At 50.1% G+C, this 14,402-nt stretch overlaps 1 protein-coding gene across 8 annotated transcripts in view; it reads left to right on the forward strand.

The window, feature by feature from the left end:
* Positions 1-14,402, forward strand: part of sned1 (sushi, nidogen and EGF-like domains 1) — a 30,107-nt gene that overhangs the window by 11,845 nt on the left and 3,860 nt on the right. For 2 of the 8 annotated variants that reach the window (XM_035524053.2, XM_035524050.2), the window contains exons 7-25: positions 437-550; positions 1,136-1,249; positions 2,130-2,180; positions 2,273-2,383; positions 4,052-4,144; positions 5,136-5,267; positions 5,510-5,629; positions 5,729-5,845; positions 7,841-7,984; positions 9,360-9,527; positions 10,310-10,423; positions 10,783-10,896; positions 11,222-11,335; positions 11,420-11,536; positions 11,972-12,259; positions 12,571-12,754; positions 13,029-13,141; positions 13,690-13,968; positions 14,134-14,272. In XM_035524053.2, coding sequence (XP_035379946.2) covers positions 437-550; positions 1,136-1,249; positions 2,130-2,180; positions 2,273-2,383; positions 4,052-4,144; positions 5,136-5,267; positions 5,510-5,629; positions 5,729-5,845; positions 7,841-7,984; positions 9,360-9,527; positions 10,310-10,423; positions 10,783-10,896; positions 11,222-11,335; positions 11,420-11,536; positions 11,972-12,259; positions 12,571-12,754; positions 13,029-13,141; positions 13,690-13,968; positions 14,134-14,272 — 2,626 coding nt within the window. Of the gene's footprint in view, positions 1-436; positions 551-1,135; positions 1,250-2,129; positions 2,181-2,272; positions 2,384-4,051; positions 4,145-5,135; positions 5,268-5,509; positions 5,630-5,728; positions 5,846-7,840; positions 7,985-9,359; positions 9,528-10,309; positions 10,424-10,782; positions 10,897-11,221; positions 11,336-11,419; positions 11,537-11,971; positions 12,260-12,570; positions 12,755-13,028; positions 13,142-13,428; positions 13,573-13,689; positions 13,969-14,133; positions 14,273-14,402 lie in introns of those variants that run through there. The other 6 variants (XM_035524055.2, XM_081718028.1, XM_035524051.2 and 3 more) reach the window with 6 other exon arrangements.

Here is a 14,402-nt window from a genome sequence, read left to right on the forward strand (position 1 = left end):
AGAATTTAGCCGTTCGGAGTACTTCAGCGTTCCATCTACGCTGCTGTAGAGCTGCAGTGCTACAAGTTTCGGTTTGTTTAGCAGCTGGTGCGTCCTGACTGGCCAGCCTGCCTTCTTAGCCCATTTTGCAAAGAGAGAGATGCACAGATGCACAGAAAAGAGCTTTGAAGTTTCAATTCCCGTAAGCTTTCCACCATGCTGTGGTGTCTCTCTCTCCCTCTCTCTCGCCCCTCTCCTGGTGCTACGCTGGCTAAAGCCTCCCTCTCATTCCCACAGTCCAGCCTGCGGAGATGTATCAAACCTCTAATACCTTTCACAGCCAGGAGCACATACTTTCAGAGTGAGGGGAACAGCGTGGCGGATATATTAATCAGCTGAGTAAATACCCCGTATGTGTGTGTGTGTGTGTGTGTGTGTGTCTGCGTATTGCCTGCAGACATAGACGAGTGCCAAGAGAATCCATGCCTCAATGGAGCAAAGTGCACGGAGGACGTTGGGAGTTTCACCTGCGTGTGCCAGGCGGGTTTCGCGGGGTCTGTGTGTGAGACAGGTGAGAGACAGGCTTTAGGCAGTGTCAAGGAACAGGCAGCCCCTTCCGCCTTGGGCCTGGCACACTGACCTGGGCGCAGCGCCCCCCCGAGGCCTGCTACAGTGTGGTTCATTTGAGTGCAGGGCGGCACTGCAAGGCATTACCTTACCGCCTTCCTCTTCTCCCTCCCTGCACGTGTTTTTTTCATCCGCTTCTTGCGTTCCGAATATTCCGAGACCACCGAACTTTCCGAGTTTTCCTAGACGTGACGTTTTCAGAAATGGCATTGATGCGATCCCCTCTGCTTAACAAATTGCGTTCTCAACAGCGAGGCTTATTGATGAAACGCAAGCCCGGTTGGGAAACGCTTTAAACCCATACCGTTGGCCCTGCACATATCATGAACCCTTGTTTCTACAAGACTGGATTACTCTTAATGCTAGACACCTGGTCAGTGTAACTGTACACCCACCCCAAGCTCTAATACATCCTCAAGTCTTAAGACATCAATACAAAGTCAATACGGAGCAGTTCCAAACATTAACTCCTTAAAGGGCCTCTTGTGCTGAATGAATGAACCTTGTGTTTTTGTGCTTGTGAACTCAGACATAGACGAGTGTAAGTCCATGCCGTGTATGAACGGAGGTGTGTGTGCGGACCAGGTGAATAACTACACCTGCATCTGCGCGGCTAACTTTACTGGACGCCACTGTGAGACAGGTGGGTATCCTCAGGGCCTGCTGCCTGCAGCACTCCAGCTTTGTGTGTGTGTGCGCGTGTGTGCGCGTGTGTGCGCGTGTGTGCGTGTGTGTGCGTGTGTGTGTGTGCGTGTGCGTGTGTGTGTGTGCATGTGTGTGTGTGTGTGCGTGTGTGCGCGCGCACGTGCCAGGTGCTGAGCATTATCCGCCATTTATTTTTATTATTTCCCCTCGCAACGGGAAAAATGTTTCATGATAGAAGATGCTTACATAGCCAGCCAAGTCACATTTCTCTCTCTCTCTCTCTCTCTCTCTCTCTCTCTCTCTCTCTCTCTCTCTCTCTTCTCTCTCTCTCGGGTTGACTTCCTGTATAATAACATTTTCCAACTGGGACATAAAGACACACACACAGACAGACACACATACACACTGACACAGACAGATTCTCACACACACACACACACACACACACACACACACAAATTGAAATTCTGAATAGAGAGAGACTGCCGGCGGCTCTAAGCTGCACGTCTGACTCCCTGACCTTCGTGCTTTCAGGAGCGTCTTCTTGTTCTCGGGCGCACGGTTCTGCTGCGGTTGACCCCTTTGTGACCCCTTTGGTTTGCCTGAGGTCAAAGTGGCTCTCACCAGCCCCTTCCAAGGAAGGTTCTCCAAGTGAAACGGAGGGTTGTGGCTGGAGACTCATAAATTTGCCCTGCGCCTTTCTGTGACTTTGTTATTACAAAGAAGTATATTGGGCGTGGTGTGATTTATTGCCATATCAAGTCATCATATCCTAGAATGAAGTAAAATCTATGTCACATGATAACCCAATAACTCAATATCAAGAAAACATGCAATGTTGGTATACAATAAAGTTTCTCATTTTCCCTTTTAAACAGAATTAGTGGTCGTGACCGATTCCTCTACTAGTGATACCACAAACCAGACAGGTAAAGTGCAGATTCTCCCCTTCGTCGATGCACCTACCAGTCTCAGAGCTTCCCGTGATTTACTCTGAGCCTTCACTTCTTCACCTGCCCAGTTTCCTGTGAGGAAGAAGGAAGTTGCGAGAGCCATCACACCTGTAGCGATGCCAGCCCTGGGAGCTACAACTGCACCTGTAAGCCGGGTTACTACGGCGACAACTGCGAAGGTATGGGCGGCGTGTTTCCCAACTGGGAGCGCAGCAGCAGAGAGGAGGGGGAGGGCACCATAGGTGGCACCGGGCCACAGGAATTTGGCCCACCGCCTGGGATGAGCATGATTATCCGGCCTCGCCCAGTTTACAACACAGTGCTCACAGCAAACTACCGCTTGGTATCATAAAATAACTTTATGGCACCTTTTACTGCCAACAAGATGAAGGACTCCTGTCTAGACTTGAAAGGACCTGTGTTTTACGAGATGGCACCCAGGTATGGAATTCACTTCACTGAGAAGAAGCAGGGGCCATCAGGAGTAGACACGCCAGCCTGCAGAGAAGTGCTCTCCTGGTCTTCTTGGACGGCACGTCCTGCGCTACCAACCGGTCGGGGATTTGTTGCAGTCCCTCTGAGTCCCGCAGGAATTCCCGCACGACACAGACAACAGAGGTTTTCTGTCCAGTTCTTGAGCCTGCTAAACAGTCCAAACTTTAGCTCCATAGGACTCTTTATTACCTGGCCAAGGTGAGCTAAACCGGAGCAGAAACCCGGAATAGCACGGGAGGACCCGTATACAGACGGTATCGATGTGTTTTTCCTTCTTCAGGAGCCATCTCTGTTAAGTCGTTCTCCCCGTTACTTCCTGCTGGTTTCTGTCATGCAGACTTTGCTGAGTGCAGTCTTAAACGAAGGGGTCCAGGAGCCAGTTTCTCTCTGAAGTCTGAGAGGGTTTTTGGGTTTTTGGTTTTTTTTTTGCTGCTGTTGTTTTTTAACTTCTCTCTAAAGGCGCCTTAACAGTGCACAAGCCATCGCAGATCCGCGGTTCTCCTTGACCCTTGACCTCCTGCCCACTGAGCTTGGAAGCCATGGCTGGCCCCGCGAGGGGAGTGAGGGGAGAGGGGAGCCTATGGAAGCGGCCCCACCCAATTAACAGTCTATTAACTGCCCTCCAGGCTGTACATTCTGATCAAAAAAACTTGTCCCATAATATCAGAAAAATAAAACCCTCATGCAAGTCCCCTGGACTTCAAAAGGAAGCAGCTGGCGGCGATGCAGCCACTTCCTTTGATCCTCTTCTGCAGTTACGTGGCGGGGGTGATAATTTGAGATGCAGAATACTGATTAACAATAATCCAGCATGAACAGGGAGGGAAAAGATGTGGGGTGGAAAGTGACCCAGGAGAAAAGCCAAAATGTGTGAAGAGTCTAATAGGGTGTACATTGCTTTGTTTTCTGCTCCACATGGAGATGACCTCCTGTTCACACATGTGGGCTTTCTCTGTATTTATGCTTGGTGTTGTAGAAAGAGAGAATGGTTAGATTGCTGACTTCTCCAGCACAGTAAAAACTACCATGACCTCCTGTAAGTCAATAGCTAGAGATTGCACTACTCCTGAGTCTCTCTCTCTCTCTCTCTCTCTCTCTCTCTCTCTCTCTCTCTCTCTCTCTCTCTCTCTCTCTCTCTCTCTCTCTCTCTCTCTCTCTCTCTCTCTCTCTCCCTCTCTCCCTCTCTCTCTCCCTCTCTCACTCTCTCTCTCCCTCTCTCTCTCCCTCTCTCACTCTCTCTCTCTCCCTCTCTCTCTCCCTCTCTCTCTCTCTCTCCCTCTCTCTCCCTCTCTCTCTCTCTCCCTCTCTCTCTCCCTCTCTCTCTCTCTCTCTCTCTCTCTGTCTTCCTATAGAAGAGTGTCCCTGCCAGAACGGAGGTGTCTGTGTTGATGTAAATGGCACCTGTGAATGTCCAGCAGGCTTCACTGGACTCTACTGCCAGTTTGGTATGCCTTTAACAATAGCTGAGAGCACTTTTTGTTTCCTCTGAGAAATGTGTCGAGCTGCACCCTAAATCTAGCAGAGAATTCATGTGGAATGACACTGTGATTGTATGTTTGTTCCTAATATATAATCATGCCCTGCATGATTCTTTTCTGTTGAGCTGCAAAGTGATTTGGACTCGACACTGTAGCGGGAGCTTAAATGGAGACCAGCCAACTTGATGCTTCGACACTTTTATAAGGCATTCCGTCTACACCTCAGTGGTGTGAATGTGCAGTGTGCCACTGTTCTGTGGGCGCCTACCTGCAGTGCCCTTGCTATCTGCCCTCCAGTGCCCTCGCTATCTGCCCTCCAGTGCCCTCGCTATCTGCCCTCCAGTGCCCTCTCTATCTGCCCTCCAGTGCCCTCGCTACCTGCCCTCCAGTGCCCTCGCTACCTGCCCTCCAGTGCCCTCTCTATCTGCCCTCCAGTGCCCTCGCTATCTGCCCTCCAGTGCCCTCTCTATCTGCCCTCCAGTGCCCTCGCTACCTTCCCTCCATTGCCCTCTCTATCCGCCCTCCAGTGCCCTCGCTATCTGCCCTCCAGTGCCCTCTCTATCTGCCCTCCAGTGCCCTCGCTACCTTCCCTCCATTGCCCTCTCTATCCGCCCTCCAGTGCCCTCGCTACCTGCCCTCCAGTGCCCTCACTACCTGCCCTCCAGTGCCCTCTTTATCTGCCCTCCAGTGCCCTCTCTATCCGCCCTCCAGTGCCCTTGCTATTTGCCCTCCAGTGCCCTCGCTACCTGCCCTCCAGTGCCCTTGCTATTTGCCCTCCAGTGCCCTCGCTACCTGCCCTCCAGTACCCTCTCTATCTGCCCTCCAGTGCCCTCGCTATCCACCCTCCAGTGCCCTCGCTACCTGCCCTCCAGTGCCCTCGCTACCTGCCCTCCAGTGCCCTCTCTATCCGCCCTCCAGTGTCCTCGCTATCTGTGACCTTATCGCCTTTCCTTCTCAGAGGTAACACAGACTCCCTGCGGTAACAACAGACCGTGTCCAGACGGGGGGCCTTGTTTGGAATACGGCGGCACATATCTTTGCACGTGCCAGACCGGCGCTGACTTCGACCACAGGGACTTCTACCCTTATGGTAAGAGAGTTCAAATGCATGGCAGCGCCATTTCCATGACGATAAACAGGTCTGGCAGGTCAGCATGCGCGCCCGGAGCTGCCGCGAGCGTTTCTTTCACCGGGGACCTGAAAATACCCCCTCGGTGCTGCCGCTGAGGGACGCGTCGTGCATGATCGTCTGGACGAACTGTCCCCTGATATAAGAGTTAGCAGCGACGCGGTGCGATGGAATGTGGTCAAGTCGGTGTGTGGGTTTTCCAGTACAGCCCCGATCGGCCTGCGACTCGGCGCCGTGTCGGAACGACGGCTACTGCTACGAGCGCGACGGAGGATACAGCTGCGAGTGCAGACGCGGCTACACGGGACAGAACTGCGAGACAGGTAAGCACGGCTGTGGCTCCGATGCCGCCTTCTCGGCCGTGGCGCCCTGCCCACCTGCCATGCCCGCCTGTCTCCACTTGTCTCTCTTTTTGTCCTCAGTCAGATTAAGTATGTGTGCCTCCAGTCCCTGCCGAAACGGAGGCTCCTGTAAGGAAGAAGCCGAGAGTTACCGCTGTGTGTGTCCCTACCGGTTTACAGGGAGACACTGCGAAGTGGGTGAGTGCTGTAATGGGAATGACATGCAACGCGCGTGTCCGTATCTGGTGTATCTGTGTACAAGCACGCTCACCGACCACTTTATTAGGTACACCTGTTCAACTGCCCGTTAACACAGTTCTTTAATCGGCCAATGGCATGGGAGCAACTCAAGACGATCTGCAGATGTTCTAAACTGGGCATCGGAATGGGGAAGGATGGAGATTTGTGACTTTGAACATGTCGTGGTGATTGACGGGCAAGTTCTGAATACACACACACACACACACACACATATCTGTAGAGTTTACAGAGAATGATCAGAAAAAGACAAAATATCCAGTGGTCTCTGGGTGAGCAACGCCTTGTTGATCTCAGAGGCCAGGGAAGAATGGTCAGACTGCTTTGAGCTGATAGACAGACAACTGAGGCGACGGTTCGCACAGGTTCACCAAAATTGGACAACAGAAGATTAGAAAAGCATTGCCTGGTCTGATGAGTCTTGATTTCTGCTGCGACATTCTGATGGTTGGGTCAAAATCTGGCGTAAACAACACAAAAGCGTGGGTTGATTCATCCTGCCTTGTGTCAGCGGGTCAGGCTGGTGGTGGTGACCTAATGGTGTGGGGGATTCTTCCTTGGTACACTTTGGTCCCCTTAATACCAACCGAGCATCGTTTAAACACCACAGCATACCGGAGTATTGTTGCTGACCATGTCCAGCCCTTTATGACCACAGTGTGCCCATCTTCTCATGGCTACTTTCAGCAGGATAACACACCATGTCAGCAAAGCTCAGATCTTCTCACACTGGTTTCTTGAACAAAACAACGAGTCCTGCGTACTCAAATGGCCTCTGCAGTCACCAGAGAGCACCCAGTCCAGTAGAGCACCTTTGGAATGTGGTGGAATGAGAGATTTGCATCATGGATGTGCAGACAAAGCAACTGCGTGACACCATCATGTCAATATGGACCAAAACCTCTGAGGAATGTTTCCAGCGACTTGTTGAATCTATGCCACGAAGGATTAAGGCAGTTCAGGAGGCAATGTGGGTTCCATCCTGGTACTAGCGAGGTGTGCCTAATAAAGTGTTTACTGAGTATATTCTTTGGAGGCTTGAGCACACTGTTTCACCGAAGCCTGGTAAATGCAGTCAAATGCTCATACATCTGTTTGCGTGTGTGTGTGTGTGTGTGTGTGTGTGTGTGTGTGTGTGTGTGTGTGTGTGTGTGTGTGTGTGCGCGCGTGTGCGTGCGCATGTTGGCAGCGCTTTTGCACAAATGACCTTACAGTCAAATGGAAGAAGTGTGTAATCTGCTTTTGTTCATGTTTGGATAACTGCACTTCCATGCACACAGTGAGCCAAGAGGCTTTTCATCTCTGGAGTCTCATTATCCTAACTTTGTCCCATATTAGTGTTGTGCAACTGCTTGGCCTTGTGGGATTATCCAGTGTGTTGGAGATTGTTTAGGACTTGGATTCTTCAGGTATTGGGAAAAAATGACCTTGGCACATGAGCCTGAAAAAGCAGTGTAGCTCTTTCTCAAAGCTACTGTAATGACTAATGATTTCTCACACATGTTGAAATTCTGCACTCACTCTGACACACCCACAGATATTTGTGCTTGGTCTGAACGCTCACATGAACTAACAGTTGTACAAATAAATACAGACTTTCACTCAGGCACTCACAAACACACGCTGGCCGGTAACGCTTGAATATGTAAGCAGAAGATAGAATACCATAAAGTCTGGTCTACTGCTTTCTGCAGTGAAATAGCCATGTGGCTACACATAGAACGCTAGGCATACTGACACATCAGACACATGTTAACTCTCTGATGGCATGCCTGTGTTTGCATGTGTGTGTGTGTGGGGGGGGGGGGGTGAATGGGTGTTGGTGTGGGTGTTTGTGTATGTATGTATGGGTGTGAGTGGGGTTTGTGTGTGTGTGTGTGTGTGTGTGTGTGTGTGTGTGTGGGTGGGTGTGTGCGTGTGTGTGTGTGTGTGTAGGAAAGCCAGACCCCTGTGCCTCCGGTCCCTGTATAAACGGCGGAACATGTTTCCACTACATCGGCAAGTACAAGTGTGAGTGTCCATGGCCCTTGATGGGAAAGCACTGTGAGATCAACCTAGGAGTCAACCCAGCTTTGCACGGTAATCCGTCTCGCCAGACCCGCGGTACAAACACTCCAGCGTGCTCGGTAACATAGCAAAATCAGTTTCATGTGAAATTCCTCCCCATAAGTGCAGCTGATAGGGATGTTAGCGAGAGAGCGCCAGGCGTTGACCTCCGCTCAGGTCGTGCCAGGATGCAGTAACCCATGATAGCTCCGCCAGCAACGCATGGCCCCGCTTCCTCTCCCTAGAGACAGAGCCGGATGAATCCTTCTGTAGATATCAGACCCATTCTGAACGGTGGCTGTAAATCCTAACGCTTACACGGCTCCGTTATTGTCTGTCCCTCCCAACCCCAGCTTTTCCACCAGGGGGTGCTGGTGAATCATATAATCAGATCACACCTCACCGACGGGCGTTTCACAGTGTGGCTTGTTTTCACAGCTTGAGTCCCTTGAGGGAAGAGTCGTAACTTGCATGTCATGTTCTGCTGACTTTTCTAAAGCATTCTTACTGACACAAAAGGAGAGATTTGTTGTTATTTTTTTTGTTAAGGAAGTTCTGAATCAATGATTAATAATATGATAATAAGTACAGGAATAAACTAATTAGTAAATCATTGTTAGATCTCTGCGTGAGAAGACTGACTAGCTTGGTAACAGATTCCTGAAATAAGATTTGGATAAAGATGCAACAGGACTGAAGTCTATAGTGAGTGATTCACTGTAAACATGTAAATGAACGTATATAACACATCACGTGAATGTGTCTTACAAGCCGGACAGGTCTGTGCTTGAGCTCACCCTGCAAAGTGACCATGCACTGCTGTTATTGTTACGCTAACATAAAACTGCAAATCCCACAGCGGAAATCTGCACGATTATAGTGGCCATAAACTGACAAGATTTATGCAATAAGCATTTCTGTATATTCACTCAATGAAAAAAAAAATCCATTGAATACTTACATAAATATATTTTCAAGCCCTGCCAAAGGGTAACTAAAACAGACAACATAACTTCAACTAACCAATAAACCATCTACACTATGTTCTGAGTAGACATCTGAAGTCCCTCTGAATAAGAGTGTCTGCTAAAAGCCATGCATGCAAATGTAAATGTATTAATAAACTATGCAAAATAACCTAAGTGTCTTTGTAGTGCAGTAAATGTACAATTATTATCACATTTACACTATTACCATATAATTTCTCTGTTACCATTGTTTTGGTCTACAAATTACAGGCATTGGCATGTAATTTAAGAACAATATTCTGCATGTATGCAGAATTGCTCAGATGTGCTGTGATGTTTACAACTGTACAGGGTTAATAACTGTGTTTATGTTACTGCTGTAGTATAAAACTCTTTAACGTGTCTTAATGGGAGTTCATGGGCTTTTCCTGCTGGAGTAGACTGTGGCCCCCCTGCTAGTGTGAAGAATGCTGAGGTGCGGTTCTCCTCCACCCGCCGGGGCGCCACGGCTGTGTACACATGTCACCCAGGCTACACCCCCGTCCCCAAGGCCACGCAGAGCGTCTGTAGCCGCCATGGCTCCTGGACCCAGCCCCCGGCCTGTGAAGGTCAGTCTAACTCCACCTAAAGCTTTCAACCGCCAACTTTTGCCTGAAACACGGCAGCTCTCCAAAGCGGCACCGGAGGTTCAAACGTGGCGGCCGGCTCGAGGGGATAAACTGCAGGATGAGAACTTCTATTTGTTAACAAGCACTTACAAACTCAGACAAGTGGTTTGGTTGTTTGGCACCAGCCAGGAAATGCGTGGACGCTCTGTAGGTACAGCAGAATTAAGCTGCTACTGGGGCCTTTGGGAGTATGCAGTAGAGTTTAGCGCACCCAAACACACCCCACCAGTCTGTGGTCTCTCCGGAGGACGTAAACTACACAGCAGCTCTGGCAACAGAACATCCGGAAAAAATGTGGTTTGTGTATCATCCCCGTCACAGTAAAAAGCCAATGCCTTTAGTGCTACAGACCATTAGTCAATGAGAGGACAAACCAGCCAAACAGAGAATGTGATTTGTCAATATACAGTTTTGTTGTTGCCATGAGAACAGGGGCAGAGCTTGTCACCGAGTGTCTGATTTAATGTAATCTGTATTTTCACAAAACATTCTTTCAGTATCAATTTTCTGTTCATCTCAAGACGTATGTTTATAATGGCCTTCATTTTTCTGGGATGGGTTTCTCTAAGAGACATCGGCGTGCGTTTTCGGCGTCAGGTTCTAGCAGGCCGGGCGCCGTTCCCCAAACCCTTCCAGATTTCGTGCTTTGGATTCTGGCGAGTCTTCGCCGCCCGGTGGTGGGTGATTTGTGGGCGAACGTCTCTCTTCCTTTCCCCCCTCAGAAATAAACGAGTGCCTGTCCCAGCCGTGTCTGAACGGAGGCACGTGTCAGGACCGCGTGGCCTCCTTCCTGTGTGAGTGTGGATCCGGCTTCGCGGGCCAGCGCTGTCAGACAGGTGATTAAGGAAGATCGTCCCCCCTTCAGCCTGCCATTTCCCACGTTTGACGACTCATTAGCGATACGGGTCAGCTCCTGCCACGTCTATTCCGGCACGGCGTGGAGCTCAGTAACTGTGCAGAATAACAGCTTCGCCTTTTCCCCGATTTAGCAAGTGTGAACAACTGCAGTGTTCCGTATGTACGCAGAATTGTTCTGATGTGCCGTGACCTTTAATAAGGATGCACAAGTGGAACAGGGTCAAACGCAATACACAGCAGGCCTCTGAGACCTGGACGTGACCCCTGCTGCTTTGATCCATGTTAACATTTGGTCCTGGATTTGTGTACTAAACTTCCTGATCATGTGTTTTGGCAGATCTGGACGAGTGCTTGTCGGAGCCGTGTAAAAACGGCGGCACGTGTGCGGACCAACCAGCATCCTACTACTGTCACTGCCGGCAGGGTTACACAGGACAGGATTGTGGGATAGGTACCATGATGTTTTTAACCCTGCGCTGGGCTTACACACTCATGCTGCAACTCTCGCAGACCTGATTTATCGCCATCACAAAGTGCTTTAACTGATATTGCTGCCCCTAATAAATTGGATGTATGATGCCGTGTGCGGGCAGACATTTTATTTGTGTGTTGAGCTGTCTGCTAGTAAAGCTAGGGCTTTAATAAGGGGAAGCTGTCATGGTTATCCAGCCCTGACTGGGTACCAAGTCATAATCAGTTTGTGAAGGTTGCCAGTAAGCCATCTGTAGTCGACCCACTGGCGTTAAGCTGCTAAAATCAGTGCCTTTTATCTGCAGTACAGACTGGCTGTGGGACCAAGCCCTGTCTGAATGGAGGTGTGTGTCGGGGGTACAGGTGGAGTCACCTGTGTGTGTGTAAAGAGGGCTACACTGGGGATCGCTGCCAGACCTGTACGTTGAGCCCCCCCCCCGCAATTTTATTGCTGTCGCTGAAGAATTGTGCACATCTTAGATAGGTCTTTTATCGCCCTCTAGTGGACAACCCATGCATACTGCAGCCGTGTGGGAACCGAGGCTTTTGTCGCAGTGACAGGAGAGGAAATTACAGTTGCGCCTGCAGGGTGGGACATACAGGCCGGGATTGTGAGAGAGGTACAGCTCATAATTAGCTCATTCTCTTCTGGCTGCAGGACCAGTCCATAACCACCGACATGATTTCACACTTCCTACACCAAAGGGGCTGTGGGCTAGTAACAGCAGACTGGGGTCCAGAGTTCACTCAGAGTGACTCAGACAGCAGTGCTAGTGGTAATTTTCCAGTGTTTTCTGAATTTCCAGACATTTAGGCCTAGTACATCAATTAGAACTTTTATCCTTGTTCGTGTTCAGTGTTTACCTTGTGCCTTCCGATAAACAGACCTTACTTGTGAACCCGTGGAACAATAAAATTGGGCTGAATTAAGACACAGCTATTTACTGTTTACTGCGCTTACTGTGTTTATGGTATGTGCCGCAGATATGTCTTGAGTCTTGTGGGTTGATGCTTATGGTATCTGGGATCATATGCGGCATTCGCCCTGTTCCCAGACCTGCTGCCTCCGTCGGGCCTGCACGTGCTGCGCGTGGAGGAAAGCGAGGTGGAGCTGCGCTGGGATCGGTCCGACGTCACGCAGAGCCCGGTCAGCAACTTTGCGGTGGCCTACGGCCCGTTTGGACAGGGCCCGCGGAAGACGGCCGTTCTGGAGCGCCACCACTCCAGCTACGTGCTGCGGGGGCTCAGTCCCGGCCAGCTCTACAACATCTCCACCTTCTCCATGAAGAGGAACACCAACAGCAACGACATCAGCCAGCCCGCCTTCGCGCTCATCCGCACGCGTGAGGGCCCCCACCCCCACCCCTCGCTAGCTAAAGCAGGAGCCGACCTGCCCCTCGTTATTTTTCCTAGAGCAACACCTCTGGTTCAGCTCCTCGCTGAAAGCCGAGTCGATCGCACACACTCCATCCAAACCCTTCTCTGAAGCCCCTCCCTACAAAGACATGCAGGGTTTTAGGTTTCATCACAATGTTTGGTAGGCATGTCACCACGCCCTGACCCTCCAGGACTACAGTTAAGCACCCCTGGGTGACTCTGTCGCTGCACTTCATCCGAGTTCGCTCACCATCCGCCCATGTCTCTCATGCCTCAGGGCCACGTAAGGTGGAGCAGCTGCAGATGGTGAACATCTCCTCTTCCCAGGTGTGGTTGCGCTGGTTGGTGCCGGGGGGCCAGAATGCCGGCGTGAGCCTGGCACGGGTGTCTCTGGTGCCCTCGGACGGAAGTGTACCCCGCACCGCCGTCCTCGATGCCAGCGTTACGGAGTACACCTTCAGGTCAGCTGACATCAGCCCTGTTTATAATACTTATTCGTTCCACTAGATGGCTTTCTTGAAGCATGTTTGTAGTCTTAAATGTTTCTTTTTTATATGGCTGTTCGGATCCGTATTCAGGCAAATGGCAGACAATAGCAAAGTTTTTGAAAATCTGTGTTCAAAGTTTCATCACATGAAAAGCACTGCTAAACCTTGCCGAAAGAATGTTTTGGTGATGGATGGGCTGTGTGTGTGTGTGTGTGTGTGTATACTTGGATGCCTGAGTGTGTCACAGCTCTCTGATCCCAGGTCAGATGTACACTGTAGATGTGCTGACCCAGAGTGGAGTCCGCCCTGATGACCTGCCCTCCACTAGCCATTCTGCCGGCCTGCTACACTTCTGGACAAGTGTGTCTCCGTTCCGCTGTCTGTCTATCCATTTTTCTCCCTTAGTGTGATATGGCAAATGATTGGTCTGCAAAGCTGTGAATGTCATTATACTTCAAGATATCCCACGTATCTATACAAGGTTTCTTGGTGCAAACCATATACAAATCACATGTGCAATATTCCATGCTTAAAAAATAAATAATCAAATAAATCGTTTCCATCATGTAATAACAATAAAGTCATAAATCTGAATCTGAACAGGCTATAAATCTAAGATAATATAGAAGATAATACGATTTTTACAGACATTTTGCATATGGGATGCAAAGTACACTTGAGGATGTGGAGTGTAAAACTGGCCAAGATGCTCACAGAACATGAAGCAAGAATGAGGAACATTAAACTGCTCAATTGTATATGGTGACCTTGTGAAAGATCAATGCTGCAAAGTCAGTATTGTGATGTTTTCACACACACACACACAGACACACACACACAGACACACACACACACACACACATACACGTACAAACAGATAACTCTCAGAACCATGCATTGTGTGTCAGGACCCCTACCACCCCAGAACCTCTCCCTCTCCCACGTGACCGCCACATCTGCCCGAGTCACATGGGACCGGCCTCCCCGGAGCATTCCGGATGGCTTCGTGGTGAACGTCACACGTGGTCTGAGCACACGCAGCCGCTACCTGTCTGACGGAGGTCTGGGGTCATACACCATGCAGGAACTGAGTCCAGGACAACACTACCGACTCGCCCTGACTGCTGTGCGCAACACGGGACAGGAGCAGATCCACAGCATGGCCCAGCACTTGGCCTTCACCACACGTAAGTGACATCTCATGCGGTAGCAGTGGGAAGGACATACATCAGAGGCTGTGCTCACGGGTGTGTGTAACGTAAGAGTCGGACAGGGGCTTGGTGTGTGCTAGAATGCTGCAATGGGTGTGACTGTGACCCGTTTTCTTTCGGGGGGGGGGCGGGGCGTGGCAGTACCACTGGAGGAGCAGCAGGAGGACGCAGAAAAGGCTCAAAGGGGTCGGGCCGTCCCACGAGGCCACACCTTGACCCAGGCCAAACTCCAGGATCTGGGCACAGATAACGACAGGGAGCGCTCTGAAGACGTGCCAAAGTAAACATTTGTTGGAACGTTTTGTTTTGGGTTGTTGTTGTTTATTTATTTATTTATTTTATTTTATTTTGGGGGAGCTCCAGTGGTGTACTTTTGTTCGAAGCTATTGTATAATTTTTTTTTTTTTTAC

The sequence above is a fragment of the Electrophorus electricus genome, chromosome 7 (assembly GCF_041902795.1).
Source record: "Electrophorus electricus isolate QZ-2024a chromosome 7, ASM4190279v1, whole genome shotgun sequence".
Classification (NCBI taxonomy): Eukaryota; Metazoa; Chordata; class Actinopteri; order Gymnotiformes; family Gymnotidae; genus Electrophorus; species Electrophorus electricus.